The sequence below is a fragment of the Malaya genurostris genome, chromosome 1 (assembly GCF_030247185.1).
Source record: "Malaya genurostris strain Urasoe2022 chromosome 1, Malgen_1.1, whole genome shotgun sequence".
Classification (NCBI taxonomy): Eukaryota; Metazoa; Arthropoda; class Insecta; order Diptera; family Culicidae; genus Malaya; species Malaya genurostris.
Genome location: NC_080570.1, coordinates 76827062 through 76846039, shown reverse-complemented (window position 1 = coordinate 76846039; position 18978 = coordinate 76827062). Strand labels below are relative to the sequence as shown.

The window sequence follows — 18978 nt, the reverse complement described above, 5'->3', positions numbered from 1 at the left end:
ATTTTTAAGCGGTTTGATATCCATAATTTCAAAGTTCTTGTAGGTTGTTATTATCCGATACGTCATGATTTTTGGATTGCTGTTTTGAAACATGGCAAATGTAATATTTTCGATATCGTGATTGAACGTAGGTAGAAAAATAGCTGGATAGCTGGAACAAAAACATAAGTACACACCTATGAAAAATCGTGTAAATTTGCATCTTCTGAGACCGACATATATGAGCGTCAAAAATGGCTCAATTTTACAGTAAATTAAACTTATATTTAATACATTCTCACATATTTTCAAGTATTAAGACATATAAATTTACACGTTTGCTTGAAAAGCGGGGTATGTTTGACGTATATTTATATCATTCTTGTAAAATTCAGTCGTTTCACGGATTACGTTCTTATGAATTGTGTCATATGTGGATTTGCGTCACCTGTAAATTTCAGAATTTTTTGCTGTGTAGGTAAGTTTATCACGTTCATCATTATGTTGTCTCAAGATACAAAAAAACGAAATTGACCTTTGTGATATGTTGTGTATGTGATTTACACGTGAGGTGAGGCACGATTGTCCCGATTTAATACAATCAGCAACCTTCGTATTATAGAGAGAACTAGATGTGTTTGGGTGGATCCGTAAGCCAAAACACCTACACATATTTGGGTTGCTTAGAGAAGTGGCTTCTACATATATCTTTCATTTTCAAGGATTGAAAGGTTGCAGATCCGGCTTCCAATTCTGTGGGATTTTTTTCATAATAGGTTTTTTATTCATCTACCGTAATAGTAATGTGGAGTGGATTGCAATGAATTATAGTCGTTTGATAAGCTGAAAATCGTATGTATCAACAAGTATCAACGTGAGGGCAGAAGTAACGTGGTTGTGAGTTTACAATATCTATAAACGAAATGAACGAATTTCTAATCAAATTTTAACATATTTTACAAATTTTGCTTTTATCTAAGACCTACTTTGTCTTTTATTTTACAGATTATGCTCCTTGACGATAACACGGCTTTCCTTGCTTACACCACTGCCGCCCGATCTCACCTCCCTGTCGCTGGCGGTCAAAATGCAAAGTTCTAAGCGCACGCTTCGGTCACATGAGATTCCAGTACCCCAATCGTTGAGCATCGGTTTCGGAAGTACGCTTGGCGGAGGCAGCCTCGCTAGTGGCGGTCCCGGTGTGATAGGCCAAAGTGGCCAGCTCAATTCTCCTCCATTGCTCGAAACAGAACTTGATCTCCATTTCAGCTTGCAATATCCTCACTTCATCAAGCGCGATGGCAACAGACTACTGATTTTGCTGCAGCGTCGAAAGAAATATAAAACCCGCACTATTCTAGGATATAAAACACTGGCCGAAGGTGTGATTCGGATGGATGCTGTGCTTCAGAAATCTATGGACATGACAGTGGAACTAAATGGATCTAGTAAAGCGGGCCGACAAGGGCTCACGATAGCCACATTACGTGCCACGCAGGTTACTTCCATTCCAGTGGATCAAGACAATAAAAATAACAATAGCTTACTTGTCACGGATCGCGTCAATGAGTATTCTGACGAGGATGAGGAACAAGAATTCAGTTCTGGTGATGACAACGACGACGGACTGTCGGGTTATGCTGCAAAACGGAATTATGCTGCTAAACGCGATCCATACAAAAAATTTGACCGAGGTGACAATGATGGAGATGGTGACGAAGGGAATTTGCTTCCTTCGAATCAAGTCGACAGTGACAGTGATTTCGATAATTTAGGAAAGGATAAAGGATCTCGTGCAAAAATGAGTCGTGTAAGTTGTTTTTTCTTCTATTTCATGGTTCAAATTATCATATTGATCGATCAATTTTCCGTAGCAACGAAACTTTAAGCAACGTATAATATCACTACTAAAGCGGTTCAAAGTTCCTGACGAGCTGGAAGGCGACGCACAGGAACGAGGTCCCTCTTTACGGGGTAAGCGGGATTTGGATGCTCTGTTTCAAGAGCTGGAATCACTGTCCTGCGGCGAAGGGGATGATTCCGGTCAAGATATGGACAGTTTGTCTATTGGTTCCACGCCAAAGCCATCATTGAGGCCATTTTTCGAAAATGCCAAGCCGGCATTACAGCATCAACAGTCAGCTGTTCAGTTGAGCTCGCTGCAGAAAACAACTAAAGGTACGTTAGATCTATTTTCTAAAGGTATAGTCGATTTGTTTTGCTGATCATATCGATTTGCGTCGACCTGTTAATTAGATAGACTTACTTTTCCGTTGCCGAGTGAAAAATCAATTTTTATGTGTCGTTTGAGAGTTTATTTTTATGTATGGATATTTGAAAGGTAAGCAAACAGCATGATGAATTTATTAAATCTTCGAAATGTATTGGAATTAAAATCCAAATCCGATTGCTTATGCAGATATATCGATAGTCTAATTTTGAAAAGCTCACGTGGGACCAAATTTGAAATTTTTATATCTGCAAACGTTCTACTAAATATCATCATTCCTGTATTAGCAGCAAGCATGTGTTCAATCTTATTATAAGTGTGCTTCATTGATTGAATGAAACATTCACAAGTGAACTACTAATGAACCAAAAAAATCATTGAATTGTGAATGGAACTTTTAATGATTTGAATGAGCAAGGTTTTCCCGTGACAGGGATGCTATAGGGTTACAAACCATGCAAATTCAGGGCCAGGTCCGATTGCACGAATTGAGAGTTTGCTTGCAGTGTATGTATGTTTGTGCTGTAGCCTGATCGATATCGATGGGAAAGCCGAACCTATTTTAATTAACCTAGTGTCGAGTTTTGTCCATCCATCGTCAAACTATTTGGTAGGATGGGTGCTTCGTACAATTATTTTCATGTAGTTGAAAACATTTTTCTCGTATTATAGCCACTAGGTGCAATAATTTTAAAAATGTATGTTGTATTTGTTAACAACTTAAAGACTGTCCCAGAAAGTATGGACGCACTTTGATTTCGCTGTACATAATTCACAAGTGTTAGATATTCAAAATTTATTCGATATACTGATAATATTAGACTACAACAACAGAATATTATTCTCAACATTTGCTACTTAGCCATTGTAGACTAGCTGGCGCACCTTTTTGCGAACGTTCCTCATTAAATTCCGTACAGACTTCTTGGCGACAAGTTTTGACACTTTTTGCCAATCTTTTTCGAACTGTTGAATGGTTTCGGCTGCCGAGACACGTTTCCTAAGATGTGCCTTCGTTAATGCCCAAAATTCCTCAATTGGTCGAAGTTGTGGGCAATTTGGTGGATTCATGTCTTTTGGGACGAAAGTGACATTTTTGGTAGTATACCGTTCTACCGTTGATTTCGAGTAGTGGCAGGAAGCAATATCTTGCTAGAAGACAATAGTATCCTTGTGGATTCGAATCATGGGTAGTGTAAACATTCCTTGATGTACATTGAAGCAGTGGTGATGAAGTGTTTCGAAATCTTACCGCAGCTACAAATTGCTTGCAAGACCATAGCTTTCTTACCAAATTTTTCGACTTCAATCGATGTCTCGGACTGGTTTAACACTTGCCCTTCTCGCACCGTATAGTATTGTGGTCCCGGCAAGGATTTGTAACGTTCTTTAACACGAAGAACATTTGACTTCGAAATGCCGGATTTGTAACGTTCTTTAACACGAAGAACATTTGACTTCGAAGTGCCCACTTTTTTGGCCACATCCCGAACTGAAACCTCCTTCTTTTGCTCGAATGCCCTCAGTATACGTTTATCCAACTGGTTAGCAGGACCTTTTTTCGACCCGTTTTCGGTTTATCCTCAAAGGTGTTATCCTCACCGAACATCCTGATTGCATTTCGCACGGCTTTTTCACTTACTCCTTCCATTTCTGCTATCTTTCTCAGTGACAGTCCGCGTTCTGTGCACCATTTGTACACTATTTTTCGACGTTGTTCTGCTGAAAGTCCACGCATTTCGAAACAAACTAATGAAAACGAATAAACAACTGCACAAGTGGTTAGAGAAGAGTGTAAACAACAGTACGCAGTCATAAAAATTGATAGATTCTGAACCATTTCGAAATGGCAGCGGTTTTTGGTTGCGTCCATACTTTCTGGGATAGTCTTTAGTTGAAAAGTCTAATGTTTAAAAGAAAGAAACTTACACTATCTGTTAGATACATTTTTACACATTAGGAACGTATACACAACCATATAAAATAGTGCTGAATGTTCAAAATGCAGTACTAATGCCTAATTAGACCGAGTAAATGATAATTATGCCCATCATGCTTTTTGCCATTCAAGTTTATAACAATTCTGCCTAAAAGACCGATGTATAAAAATATTTATGACGAACTCATTTTATGCCAAACGATCAAATACCAATTGGATTTGCTTCAAACGTAGGTTGAACTAGAAGCTATGCTCATATGTGTATTGAAAATGGTATAGAATAATGTTATTGCGCATTTTTGACATTTTGTAATTTTACAATATGCACAATGTTTAGATAAGAGTGAAAAGCGTTCTTTGGCATCTGGATAAAACTCTTGTAACGTTCCTATAACATGATGTGAGGATCATTTTTCGGAGTGTTAATATCTAGCAAGAGAGGTAAACAATTTTTCGGCTAGCTACTGGAAGCCGAGAGAAAGAATTGACGATTTTTGCACATCGGGATATTTGGAAGAAAATCGTAGAATCGTATGGCAACAGAGACTGATATGGGTAAAGATATTTCAAGAAGATATAGTTTCGGTGCACTTGGAGGTTTGACTAAAATTGTTGGAATTCATAGGATGTTCGGCCAAACCAGTTTTTAGCCCCAGTGATATTCATAGGAGGGCAGTAAGCGCGTTAAAGCGGAAAAATTCGGTCAATAAAAAAAGCTGCACAAAATAATGGTGTCCAAATTTTGAACTTGCATTTTTCATTTATTTCCTTGATATGTAAAGTTTTTCTAGTTGACCATTTTGGTTTGCCATTAGAGAAAGACAATTTCAGTGAAAATCAATGACAGTCAACAAAAGGTAAATTAATGGCGTCGATTGATATTGATTTCACCACTTTGAACTTTTTTAGTTCATCTCTGAACTTTTCTATTCGTGTAATTAATAATGCGTCAATAAATACAACAATCTTAAACAGTAACTAGGAAGAACTGTGAAATCAAATCATAATTTAACGAGTTGAATATCGGACACAAGGCTGGTTATATATTAGATAAGATACCATACCGTCTGGAACAAAAATTCTTTCATATCTTCGTTGCGACCATCCGCCTTATCTATCTTTTTATAGGTTGCTCAAGAATACTTGGACACTGGAATTAATCAAAATAATCAATTTACAGGTTTTACATTCAGTTTCCAGAATTGTTTGCCAAATAAATCGGCAAAGTAAAATTACAATTTCTTGGTTCATACTACAGTCACTGACCAATACAAATATGGTGAGAATTGCTCGATGTTGTATTTCAGTATTGCTAGATTCATTTGAGTATTACAAAATAATTATATGGCTAAACATTAATGAGATTGTATAATTTGTGTTATTTTTGAGAAGAATTGAAAGTTACAACTATCGATTTGTTGCATTATTGTACATTGTTCTGTATGACGTGCAACTCGTTTTTTTTGCATTTCATCAGTACTCAACAAATGGAGGACCATCAAAAACGACACATGACTGAAATATAGCGAAATTGAAATCATACAGAGACAGGACCCCAATATTTTTGCACATTTCCATTTTCGTTGGATTACATGAATCATTTTCCAGTCTATGTCGTCCGTGGGAACTGATAAGAAGCTAAGCTCAAAGACGTTCATCCAGTGTATTTTCATGCTCATAGTGTGGTGATAAACCATGAATCCAGTTATTGGAAAGGTTCAGTTACACCAAAAATTTGAATCATTTTTTCGCTTTGGCAACAGCGCTTGTGTTCAAAATGAATAAATTTACTGAATATACCTCAAACTCAGTAGAAAAACGCTGCTGCTACACTTGGACAAGGACAGAAGCACCTATTTCTTGTAATGAACCTAATATTCAATAAACGACAGGTTAATTCGCCGCTTCGTCTTCTTCTTCTAGTGCGACATATGCTAGTATTGCAGTTGGTAATCTACCTGTGACGCACTTTAAATGTTTTTCGCTTCTTTGAACAGCGTTGACAACATAACTGAAAATAAAATGATTTTCGTACTGAAACAATTATTTCCAATGATTATTAAACCTCTTTGAAGCGTTGCTGGTTGAGTGTCAATTTTCTATTATTTACGTTCTGTCTTCCACTCATCAGTATAGTGTTCTGAAAGGTAAACTCCTTACCATACTTCCACCATGCTCCAACTTCCATCTTCGCTAATTAGCTTAGTGAAATGTTGAGAATAGTGCACCATTTATGCACGAAATGCTTCGCATTTTGATGAAAACTAAATGCATCGACACTTGAGACCCAACACAGATTTACAGATTGAAATGTAAACCATAATAAACACTAATCATGAGTTGTTGAAACGTCACTCCGGCATTACAGGGTGATGAGTGTTGACAACTTGAAACCGTCTTCTAAACGACAATACAAAAATTGTACGAAATATAAAAACTGTATACCAAACACCAATTATTTTATCGAATTTTACATGTATCGATATTTCACATCGACATTATTGTGAAAGGCTTCATTACGCTGGGTGGATTAAAACAATTTTTCCTAAATAGGTTCAGCCTTTTTCTGTAATACAGTAACGAATAAATTCCAAATCTATCATTAGTATTCAATGTTGTGCAATTAATATTATTTCCAAAGAATGAAGGAGCTTAACAATGTGTTTGAACTTACAACTTCGTTTCATTCTGTACGCTAAGAATCGGCAGCGAAGTCTGTTGAATCCAACTCCCTGCTATGGATGTTAATTCCTGAAGCCAACGCTTTTTACTATGGTGGCATTGTTTTCAACAATATGTTAAGCTATGTTTTTTCTTTCTTTGCATATGTCGTTTATTTGATATGGCACATAGCTTTAGCTCAGAGGTGCCAAAGTCTGTATTGTATTTTTTCGTACAATATAATTACAATTATTATTTAACATATATACATACACATACAAGGTTGGTGGGAGAGTTAAAGAGTGGGGAATACAATTATGGTTAAACTATAGAAAATTTAAGGTTAGTGTTAAAAAAGGGAGCCGAATTACTGGCGGTTACTCCAGGTTAGTATGGAAAAAACAAATAGTTACATACACACTCAAACAATATACAATAACACAAAACAGATAATAATAATGTAATAACTTCAAAGTCTTCGTGTAATCTTCGTTTCATTTTGGCTCAAAATTTCCGATGTGTGGTTACCAAAAACCAATCAGTGCGTCACCATATGGCATTTTGGGGAAAGGTGAACTGTAAAGGATGTAAATAAAGAAAAGCAGTAACTAGATTGATAAACCAATATTTTTCAGAAAGATGTAAATCGAGTACATATAAGTGCAATCGCGACTTGCTAGTACATCTCGCACCGGCACATTTGGTGGCCTACCTCGGGCCCAAAGGGAGTCTCTTAACTGTAATCTTGCGAAACGATTCAGGGCACATGACCACACAATATGCTCGATGTCGTGGTAACCATTGCCACAAGCGCAGATACCATTTTCAACGAGGCCAATTCGCCAGAGATGCGTACCCAACTCGGAGTGATTAGACATAAGTCGGGACATCACACGAATGAAATCGCGACCCACTTTCATCCCCTCAAACCAAGGCTTCGTCGATACCTTTGGAATTATAGAGTATAGCCAACGTCCTAGGTCTCCATTGCTCCATGAAGCTTGCCAACTTTCGAGTGTCTTCTGACGAGAAATGTTGAAAAATTCGTTGAAGCAGATTGGTCTTTCGTAAATATCACCGCCCACTTTAGCTAATGAATCTGCCTTTTCATTGCCCGGAATAGAGCAATGCGAAGGGACCCAGACTAACGATATTAAATAAGACCGCTCAGATAAAGCTCTCAAATGTTCCCGTATTTTCCCCAGGAAATATGGGGGATACTTTCCTGGTTTCATCGCCCGGAGAGCTTCTATTGAGCTTAGAGTTAAGCTATGTTCATATCATTTCGAAGCGCACAGTATTTAATTATGGAAATTAACTTCTGTCTGATGCTGAACATCATGTTTTTTAATAATTAAATTTCGTTGTATTCAAGCTTTGAGTTATTTATGCAACCGGTAATTTGACTTTCCATCAAACAGGAAATGAAATCTTGCTCATTTTAGTTTAATTATATTCTTACGAATCAGTTTACCTATATTGGTGCTACCGCATGAAGATATGAAGATATGAACATTGCTTAAATACAGCATCTGGCAGCGAAGTGGAACCAAGGAACCAAAAATTCCGGCTTCAAGCCAATTGTGTGCAGATGACAGCCGTGCCACCGGGGTGGTTGAAACCAGCCCGGTGGCAAGGATAGGGCGCTCCAGCAAGTGCTATTGTAGCCAACATCTGGGGCATTTGGTGGGCAATCAGATCGCTCAGAGTATGGTAAACAAACATTCGAGCATTTCAAATCGAGTAAAATCTCACTTTCCTTATCGTAGTGATGATATTCTGATCGATACTTTGCGGGGAAAAGCGGTAAAGGATACTTAATAAACAAGTAGTTTGTAAAATCCAATTTTTTGTAAGCCATTCTTCTTCATTGTTCTGGTTTTTGCAGAATGATGCTGGCCACAGTTTCATGACGTCATAGCAGGGGGCTGGTTGAAACAGAAAGGCCAAATTCCACACAAGGAATGTAATGCCAAGATTTTGATATGCTAAATTAGAAAACTCTGCCCAACTAAGTACAACAATTTGCTGCTTCCGACTTTCGTATATATCATATTAATATGTACCGTTCATAATGTTTGTACTCTTCATATATAAGATATAATATGCATGGCTTGTTCTGTTTGTTTTCTCTTTTCATTTTCTTTCGTTTTTACAGATTTTATGCCAGAAAAGAAAACGATTTTAGAGAAACGTGACTCACTCGCCGAAAAGAAATCCACTACCGTAACAATTGCTAATAACATTATTAATAGTACGATCAACAACAATATCAGTAATAACAATCATACTAGCAATTACAATAACAGTATGAGTAACAACCAAGGTTTGTAGCTTCATATTTCGAACGTATTCTGTCATTACTGTCTGCTATTCTCATTGTATTCTGTATGTGCTTCTCATCAACTTGATTTTCCTTGTAATGTTTCATTCTTGATTAAATTCGTAGCTAGACAACCTTTCTGAATTGATCTGCTATCTCCATAAGGATCTTCCCCCAATTGAAAAAAGGCCCAATTTAGACCGCCAGTCTAAACTGTAATTCATTTCATTTCACTTTAGACCGCTCAGGTGATTGGAAAAACGATAGCTCCGGCAACGAAGGAGGTGCTGGGAACACAGACCCGGAGGCTCTTTCCTCGGATCCTCAAAATGCCGGAAGTCCACCGAAAGAGAAAGAAACAGCGGCAGTGGAAAAGAAAAATCGTTTATTTCGTACCAGCAGTAGCACTCCAAACAGTGCCAAGAAACAGAAGCAATCTCTTACTTTCCCTACTACTGCTGATCAACCTAAAGCATCCCCATTGGAAACCTGTTTATCGCCAACGAATGTCGAGCCACGGAAGTCGCTACTAGATCAGCTATCACGAACCTTCACTACGGAAGAATCACAACTGCCTGATGTTGTCACGATCGTTGGTCCACCGGAGGCCAGTAGCAGTTCCTCTTCTACTCCGCGACTTATTTCACTCATATCATCTGCTTTCCGACCAACATTTTCTCCAAACAACACAGCCGAGGTCAAAGCTATCACGCAAGCACTGATGAATAAAATTCAAAAATAGTATGTGATATCGTGTTGGTAATGTTGAAGCTGTTGATTGATTATTATTTTATTCATTTTAGTTGTAATTCAACTGCTAAGCCCCCTACTACAGTTAAGGTACTTCTAGTCGGTGGAGATTGGCTGCAGGGCGCTGTTTTGCGTCATTATGTCGAATTATTAGGAATTCGTCCACCCGATTGGGTTAATCATATCAGGTTTTACATTGTCCCTTTAGGTTAGTGTACTAATTAGATTGACGTACATGGTATTTGTCAAAACTATCTTTTATTTATTTGTTTCCAGGATTATGTGGTGTGGCAAGATATCTAAGTTTAATTGATTCAAGCTACTCAAATATGTTTGGAACTGAAAATTGGCAGCAGAACTGTGAACGGGCAGCGAACCTGGAAAGCGCACAATCGAAGAACGAATCGGCTGAGATTATCAGTCGGATACAGCGATATCTGCATTCGGCTGGTCCTTGCACACAAGTTCCTATCGCTGAAGCCATGGTTAACTATCGAGATGAAGATTCTTGTCAAATTTTTGTGCCATTTATAAGTGTAAGATAGCAAATTTCAACTTCTCAATTTCAATACCGAGGTAATTGGATTATTTTCCTTTATTCTGCAGGATGTTAGGATAGGTTGTCTCGAGGGTCCCCAGTTGTCATTAGATTTGGATGAAACGGTAACGCTTGGTTCCCAGCAAAGCTCCGATCGTGTACTGTCAAGTTCACCGCCGCAAAGCGGACGAGCGTCGCCTCCAGCTCCACTTACACCTGTGGCTGCAGTTGCTCAACAACAGAATAGCGGTATCCAGGAGTCACTCGAATTACAGGTCGATTATTGGCCACTGGCACGGCCTTTTCTGGATGGTAAAGATAAATCGCAGAGCAAGGGTCAGGACCCAACTGGCAAGAACAGTATTAAGAGCACCTTCAGACATTTACAGGTATATTTTTGTATATAGTATTCTGAATCTTGATTTTAATTGTATCCACTACAGGTTTGGAGATTACCATTAGCTCCCAATAATGGCGATTATTCAAACGGCTTGACACTTAGCTATGCTACCAAGGAGAAAAAACAGAAGAGTGGTAAAAGAATTATTTATAAATATATACTTATTAACAGATTTTCTTAAATGAAATTATATTTTAGTGATGCGATTAGGTAAAAAGAAGGAGAAAGATAGAGACGCCGAAAAGGAACAATGCGTTGAAGGGGTGGCTCGGTTGATCTGCTCACCTAGACAGTCACATCCGGTTCCTATGCGAGGTACACTTAATTCAAATATGAACTTTAAGCAAATAATTTTCCATGACATCATTTTCCTCTCTTAGTATACATCGATGGTACAGAGTGGACTGGAGTCAAATTCTTTCAACTTTCATCTCAATGGCAGACACATATCAAAAATTTCCCTATCGCGTTAGTTGGAGCTCCGTTAGCTTCGGCAGAAATGTTAACCTAGTCAGTTTCTTCATCCGCGGCAGTAGCAACTGGGGTAAGATCTACCACGATGGCACCGGTAACGCAGTCATCAGTTTCGCAACCTGTACGTAGGTCTGATAAACCACGCTTCTTTTCTACTTCGATTACTGCCACTGCTAGTACAGATACTAACGGTAGTAGTAATAGTGGTATAACAGCAACAGCTACTGCACGGACGACTCTCAGTAGTTCCTCTCGAATCTTACGACCCCGTAGTTGGGCTGCAGCGAGTCGATCTCGCTGTGATTAGGATGATCTACTAGTAAGAAGTACAACTGATGTCAGTTGTATTAGGTGTTTTATGTACATTTAGGCTATAAGGCTCTTTAGCAGCACCAATCGAGGTCAATTACTTTTGGTTTCGCTCAAAATTAAACAATTAGTTTGTACGTCTCGGATGTCGCCGATTTCTCTAGAATACCGTGTTGTTGCTTTTCGATTCACATCAACAGAAGAAACTCATGATTTGGTCACACAATAGCTTAAAATTGTATAATTTATTTATGTAATTCAATCTTTACTGCGATTACTTATTAGAACATGTACAATAACACACATAACATACATACATAAACTGCGTTCATGTAAAAATAATCAATTCAATTAATCGCTGGTACTCGAATTTTTCGAATGATTGTAAATATGCAATTCATATCAACCTCCCGGTATTCGTTTCTATGGTGACCCGATTGGTGGTCGCCTTGTGTTCGAGGACTGCACAAAAACGTGATTACCGAGAAATGAATGAGTTGTTTCACAGTACAATAGTCTTGGCTGGTGATTCAGTCTGTAAAAAGTTAGTGTAACTAGTCAGTTGATGTATGCTTGAGCTCTATACTTATATGCGACAGCGGAATCTGTTGAAATATGTTGGATAGTGTTATTCTTCGTCTTCTTTTCTTTGTTTGTTTGTTTAATGCATTTCGGTGGGAAGATCGAATGTTTATCCATTCTAATTTTAAAGAGTCCAGACAAGACGATAGACAATAAATAGTAATGAATTTATGAAACATTTAAGACAATTTTATAGCAACGAATCGCTGCTTTTTTCTATGGAAAGAAGTATGGTCTGTTAGTGCTCTTTTTATGTGGATTTGTTGCAAACAGAAGGAATTATTTCTTTGATTTTTCGATATCTTTGCTAGCTAATGCATCTGACGAACTAACTTTAAAATGATCAACTCGTTGTAAAAATTACCTGTGGTAATTGTTTAGTTCGAAAAAAATGCACGAGGGAAAATACTCATTCTTTGTTATTTGGAAATATTGGTGTAACAATATTCTTTATGATATACTTCATTGCAATAACTTTTACTTTGGAAATGGTTGTTGATGGAACTGGGATTGCTTTAACATTCATAGCAGTAACATTCATAGCATAAAGAGAAAGAACCGTATTATCTACCGTTTGTCAATTATGCTAGTACCGTTTACTTCCTATTGAAGCTGCCCATTAATTGCCACGTGCAATAATTGTAATCAAGGATGGCTTTTATCATATCAAAGAACGCTCACTGGCAACTCTTCACACGATTGAATCAGTGCCATCGAAGAGAAACGGATATCATTGCAACAACAAAAACATTGGCATGGCTCATTTAACATAGAATCGACACCAGTGCGAGAGCGAATTTCTCTCGATGACATTTCTGAGAATCAAAGGCTGTGGGGATCCTCTCTGAAGCAACAAACGGTCGCTTATTCTCGTTTCGCGATCCGATTCTATAAAGGCAGTTGATAATTGGGATAGAATCATTTTACTATTGCCGCTTATTCTAACTATGTGTATATAATCTTTGTATAAGTTGCGTCTATGAAAATGTCTGTGAATGCTCCACACAAGGGTTTTGAAATATTGCAACCTAGTATGAGAATCATCAAGTTGAATCATCGATTCGATTTTCTGCGATAATTGTCAACTTGCGATTCTCTCTTGGGAAATTCCACACAGCAACGATCATTATCAGACTGTACATTTTTTTAAGCGCCATGAAATACTCAGAGTATGAAGTGGAGCGAAGAAATGTAGAAAAATTCTCTCGCGGTTCATGCATTGAGAGACTCGAGTTCTTGTAGCATCTTCTATCAGATTGAAAATGTTGTATACAATATAGATAGCAATATAGTAGCTTCTGTCAAATTTTCGGCAATCACCAACACTGATTGTAATTATTGGTATCAAAAATTTGTTTCATTCGTTATGTTGCGAAAACAGCTTTTATTGCAAATGAAAAGCTGAAAGGAATATTAAAAAATAACGCATCCGATGCATGTCTCATCTCTCAGGAAATTGTCGGACTTCTGTCTCGAAACATCGTCACAATTTTCATACAATACTAGTTTGGTGCCATCCATTGTAAACCAGTGTAAGATAAAAAGAATGAAGATAATTTTCTTTCTCTTAACCAACCAACGATAAACGGGTTATATCCTATTTACTGTCCATAACTCGCCAGACGCATGTATTTCAGAGAACTTCTTTTTAACATGAATACGTCTTACTTTATAATGTGGTACCTTTTTTATCATACAAAAAGGCTATGCAATCATTGTAAAAAACGATTTTTAAACCGAGGCCTGTTCGTCGAGTGCGCAAAATATCTGTGTGTGTATGTATGTATGTATGTATGTATGTATGTATGTATGTATGTATGTATGTATGTTTTTTTTACAAGGTGAAATACCTTATGTACTTTCCCAGCTCACGCGCTCGGTAGTTGTCAAGCTACCGCTATTGTGAACCAGCGAGTGGGACTGGCTGAACCTTACCCACTAAAACACCTTGGACTCGATCCCCTCGGAACTAAGCTAAGCTCAATACTTCGGGGGAGGCTGTGCTCATGCACTTCTTCGTTTGGGAGAAAATGAGCTCCTCTCTTTATTCATCTCGATCCACCTTTGGCCCCTCGACGACCCAATGCCGCTACGTTGCGCCACACTACTCGCCTGATCCCCGACGATGGATCCAGCCTACACTGACGGAAAGTTTCCCCTTTTACGCCACGCGGGACATCCGAAGGAGTGCCGAGGTCGGCTCCGCGATTCCGGTTGGAGCATGGCTTCCGGTTCGCTGATGCCCCGACGACTCGAATCGGTGTTGTGGCGTCTACTCGACTAGTCCCTGGTGATGGATCTAGCCTACACCGACAGAGAGTTCCCCGACGATGGAAATTCTCCCGAAACCGACGTTTTCGATACCCGTCCACGGCCCGACCGTAAGGATGCCTGGGTCGATCCAATGATGCCGGTTGGAGGATGGCTTCCGGTTCACTGGTGCCCTGACTATCTTAACGGTGCTACGCCACGATCTACTCGTCTAATCCCCGATGAAAGATCTAGACTACACCGACGGAGAGTTCCCCGGCGAAAGAGGCTCTCCCGACACCGAGTCCCCTGTTACACCACACGGGACACACGAGAGAGTGCCGTGGTCGGTTCGGCGATTCCAGTTGGAGCATAGCTTCTGGTTCGCTGGCGCCCCGACGACACAAGTCGGTGTTGTGGTGGCTACTCGACTAGTCCCCGCCGAAGGATCTAGCCTACCGCGACAGAGAGTTCCCCGACGCTGGGAGTTCTCTCGAAACCGACGTTTTCGATACCCGTATACGACCCGACGCTTACTCGCTGATCCCTTCTCCATACTCGCTGCAACTCCGAGAGTATCTGTGTTACCACTTTGTTTACTGCATTCCACGTGCCTTCTTAACGACTCATTTCCTCAGATATATTATCCACCCTTAGGGCAGGCATTTCTCTACGTACTTCCGCAAACCGGGGACAATCGAATATCACATGTTCAGGTGTTTCTTCAACATACTCACACTCCGGACAAAATGGAGACGCGGCGTGACCACACCGATGCAGATACTTCCGGAAACAACCATAGCCAGATAGAAACTGCGTTAGGTAGAAGTTTACCTCTCCGTGTTGTCTATTCATCCATGGCGACAAATGTGGAATGAGCCGATGAGTCCATCTACCTTTCTCCGTACTGTCCCACTCCTGCTGCCACTTCGCCATCGAATCAATTCGAATCATCGTTCGCACGTTTCTGGTGGTTCTGCGCTGATAACACTCGATATCTCCCGCCAGGGTGATGCAGATTGGGATCATTCCGGCGATAACGCTTGCTGCTTCCGACGATATTGTCATGTAGGCGCTCGTGACTCGTTTGACCATAAGCCGGAATGTTCTGTTCAGCTTTTCACGGTTCGCATGTCCCCCTACATCTATCTCGATACGCTGGATCGACTTGCAGTTGCTCACCAACAACACTTCCGTTTTGTGGTGAGCTACTTGTAGCTTGACTCCGTCCATCCAGCCCTCAATCGTGCTTATCGTCTCTGTCACCGAGGCCTCTACTTCTTCGAGAGACTCGCCCTTCACCGTTAACGATATGTCGTTCACGAAGCCCACGATTTTCACTTTCTTGGGAAGTTGCTGTGTCAAGACCCCATTGTACATAGCGTTCCAAAGAGTCGGCCCGAGAATGGATCCCTGAGGGACGCCCGCCGTCACTCGCACTGACCTCTGTCCTTCGTTCGTATCGTACACCAGGATTCTATTGTGGAAATAGCTCTTTAGGATTCGGCAAACATAATCTGGGACCCGCATTCGGTGTAGTGCTGTGGCGATGGGAGATGGCTGGCACTATTGAAAGCATTCTTCACGTCCATTGTAACCACGGCGCAGTATCGGTCACCTCTTCGCTTCTGTTTGGACGCCTTCTCAGCGCTCCGGATTGCATCAATCGTCGACACTCCTCGACGAAAACCGAACTGCATGTTCGACAATCCTCGTTCGCCTTCAGTGCATTTCATCAACCTGTTGAGAATAATGTAGGTATGTATGTATGTATGCATGTATGTATGTATGTATGTATGTATGTATGTATGTATGTATGTATGTAACAAATGGACCGATTTTCACAAACTTATATTGAAATGAAAGGTTGGTCCTATAGATTGCTATTGAATTTTACCCGGATCAAACTTTCGGATCAGGAGTAACAAGGTAATTTTTTTTTCAATTCAGATTCAAATTTAAGAATTTAGTTCCCTAGCCTTCTATTGAATTTCATATGGATCCGAGTTTTGGGTAAAATGTGGAAAGTAAACTAAAAAGTGCACTCGAAAAAAAAATAAGAATTCATATTCATTTGGGTCAAAACTGTTTAAAATTCTAATGGTTATGCTAGTGCATGCTCAAACCAAGTTGTTGGTTCTTATTCAATATTCAAAGAGAAGTTTTCGGAAGAATGTAAACATGAGTTTTTATTATGGATATTTCTTGGTATACTTTACGTAACAGCATAGCTTTTTTCCATGCCATCGAAAATATTATCAACAATTCATGATACAATTTTCAGGAGTATGTGATAATCATAAATAACTTAAAGTTCAGCGTTTTATCATTGGTTAGGTATGAGATACATTCATTCTAGTCTGTGCGGTTCACTGAACAGGACGTTTTTAACTAGTGCATAAATAGCACATCATTCTGGTCGGTTGAAAAGATTGATATGGATTTGCAAAAGGTAAAAGTAATAGCGTTGTATTGAATGAAAATCGATAATTTGCTTACCGATAGTACAGCCGCAGATCGCTTGTTTAGGTGTTTCAACAAAATGTACACACTCCGGATATAGACTGGTGCAGATATTTCCGGGAGCAGCCATGGCTGAGTCAGGTAGAAGTTCAACTTCCGTTCTGGAGGATGACTTCGGGGTCTAATTACTACTTACACTACTTACTCGTTCTGTATATTAATACTCCCGGAACCTCTACTTCTGAGGGAGGCCTGTACTCATGCACCTCACTATCGCAGCCTCTGTAACGGGTTGCCGGTTGCCGGTGTAATCATAGCTCTGCGGTATGTTGTTTTACTCTCTGGTCCACCATTTGGGCTTCGCTGGATGCCGAGGTCAATTCGGTGATTCCGGTTAGAGCTTTCTGGTTTGCGGGCGCCCCGACGACTCGAGTCTGGTGCTACGCCGCGAAACTATATTTATTCCCACCTACTCGACTGAAAAGTGTGGGTGTGTGTGTCAGTGTACGTGTGTGTATTTACCTGATCGAGAGTGTGAGGTTTAACTAACTGTACAAAGAGAGCCACAAGGCAACATCCTTTTTATTTACTCGTAAATTCTAATCTTTGCATCAATATAACATCACCAGCCCTACTATGGTACTATAAATGCTAGCTATTGTTCTTTGAAACAATATGTTTCGCATCGGAATATATTATCAATGATCAACTCTTCTTCTAATGCACTTTTTCGAAGCACACAGATGCTATACGTAGTTTTGGTTACCAAGGTCGTCCAACCGTGTGCTCTCTACCTTACTGGATAAGGTAATCTACCAACATGAGTGTTACCAACGGCTTTAGGTTTGTAACTAGAAAGTGGTTCACTTGTGTTACGTAAGAAGATCTAGAGACACATTAAATTGGATTGAATGTCAAAACTGTCTAGTTGTAGTGTAAGTTAAGCTTAGAATACTCGTGTATATTCTGTGGTGATTACTGATTGTGGACTTTTTACAACAGGAGGAATCGGCGCATTCTGACATTGTCATTTGGATTGTGATATTATTAAAAGCGTATGAGTTAAAATAAACTTATTAGAAGAAGGGCCTCAACTGATGAATTTTTATTTTGTGGAAGCTAGTCTCTCATTTATAGCGTTACGAAGGAAAATTGATATAAACGAAGAATATACAGAAATCAATATGACTGATAGTGTTTTGAGCACGCACTGGATGGTTAGTTAAACCAATTTGTAACAATAAATACTACAAATAAAGTAATTTATATAATCATTGTAGAAAAGCCAGGGTATTAAATATTCATGTTACTGGAAATGATCGTTGTTCGCGAAGGTCTGTGTACAGAATTCTCGTATGCTATTTCCATTTTGGGAATTTTTATTGTCCTTACCTTTCTAGTGCTCTAAATGCGTGTTCTGTTAGAGCATATCGCTAGAAATAGTTTATCGTGGAATACTTATCCGGTTGTTGAATACATAGCATCACAGCATTAGTCGCATAATAATCAGTACTGGTATCAAACAAAAGCAATGGATAAACTGCTATTATCTTTGCAAGAAACATAACTACGTATTTCGCATCTAATATAAAAAACATACTTAAATACGCTCTACTATTCTACACGTAACTAGGAAATTTTCGTAAGCTCTTGTAGAACATGTTTTAGGAAACCGCCATAATGCGTAGTTTTTAAGATTCATCAAAAGCATACACATATAGTAAACGGAAACATATTCAACTGTATGTTTAAGTAGGGTACCTTGAAGTCGTCAAACAGCAATGCATATTAAATTTATGGAAATAGAAAATAAATGTGATTTTTTTGTTATTTACAAAAACAAAATTGGTGTAATTATAAAACACATATTGAAAGAATCCGCCCAAATTAATCCTCAAAATTCACTCTAAACTGACATAGCTATTGTCATGATCGTTTATTAGAGGGGGTAAAAAACCCCTCTAATAAACGAACATGACAGTAGCTGTTTATTAGAGGGGGCACCTCACAATCGTGTCCCGGGTTGGTGGTTCAATGCATAGGACGCTGGTCTTACAAGCCAGTTGTCGTATGTTCGAGC

The 18978-nt window shown here is 39.2% G+C and overlaps 1 protein-coding gene across 2 annotated transcripts in view; it reads left to right on the top strand.

Moving 5' to 3' along the window:
* LOC131440509 (phosphofurin acidic cluster sorting protein 2) overlaps positions 1-18743 on the top strand; it is a 65960-nt gene extending 47217 nt beyond the window's left edge. The window contains exons 2-11 of one of the 2 annotated variants that reach the window (XM_058611840.1): positions 985-1789; positions 1854-2157; positions 8968-9135; positions 9372-9873; positions 9936-10090; positions 10159-10418; positions 10489-10809; positions 10864-10954; positions 11019-11135; positions 11201-18743. In XM_058611840.1, coding sequence (XP_058467823.1) covers positions 985-1789; positions 1854-2157; positions 8968-9135; positions 9372-9873; positions 9936-10090; positions 10159-10418; positions 10489-10809; positions 10864-10954; positions 11019-11135; positions 11201-11331 — 2854 coding nt within the window. In that variant the 3' untranslated portion in view covers positions 11332-18743. The remainder of the gene's footprint in view (positions 1-984; positions 1790-1853; positions 2158-8967; positions 9136-9371; positions 9874-9935; positions 10091-10158; positions 10419-10488; positions 10810-10863; positions 10955-11018; positions 11136-11200) is intronic. The other variant, XM_058611841.1, reaches the window with a different exon arrangement.
* The last annotated feature ends 235 nt before the right edge of the window (positions 18744-18978 follow it).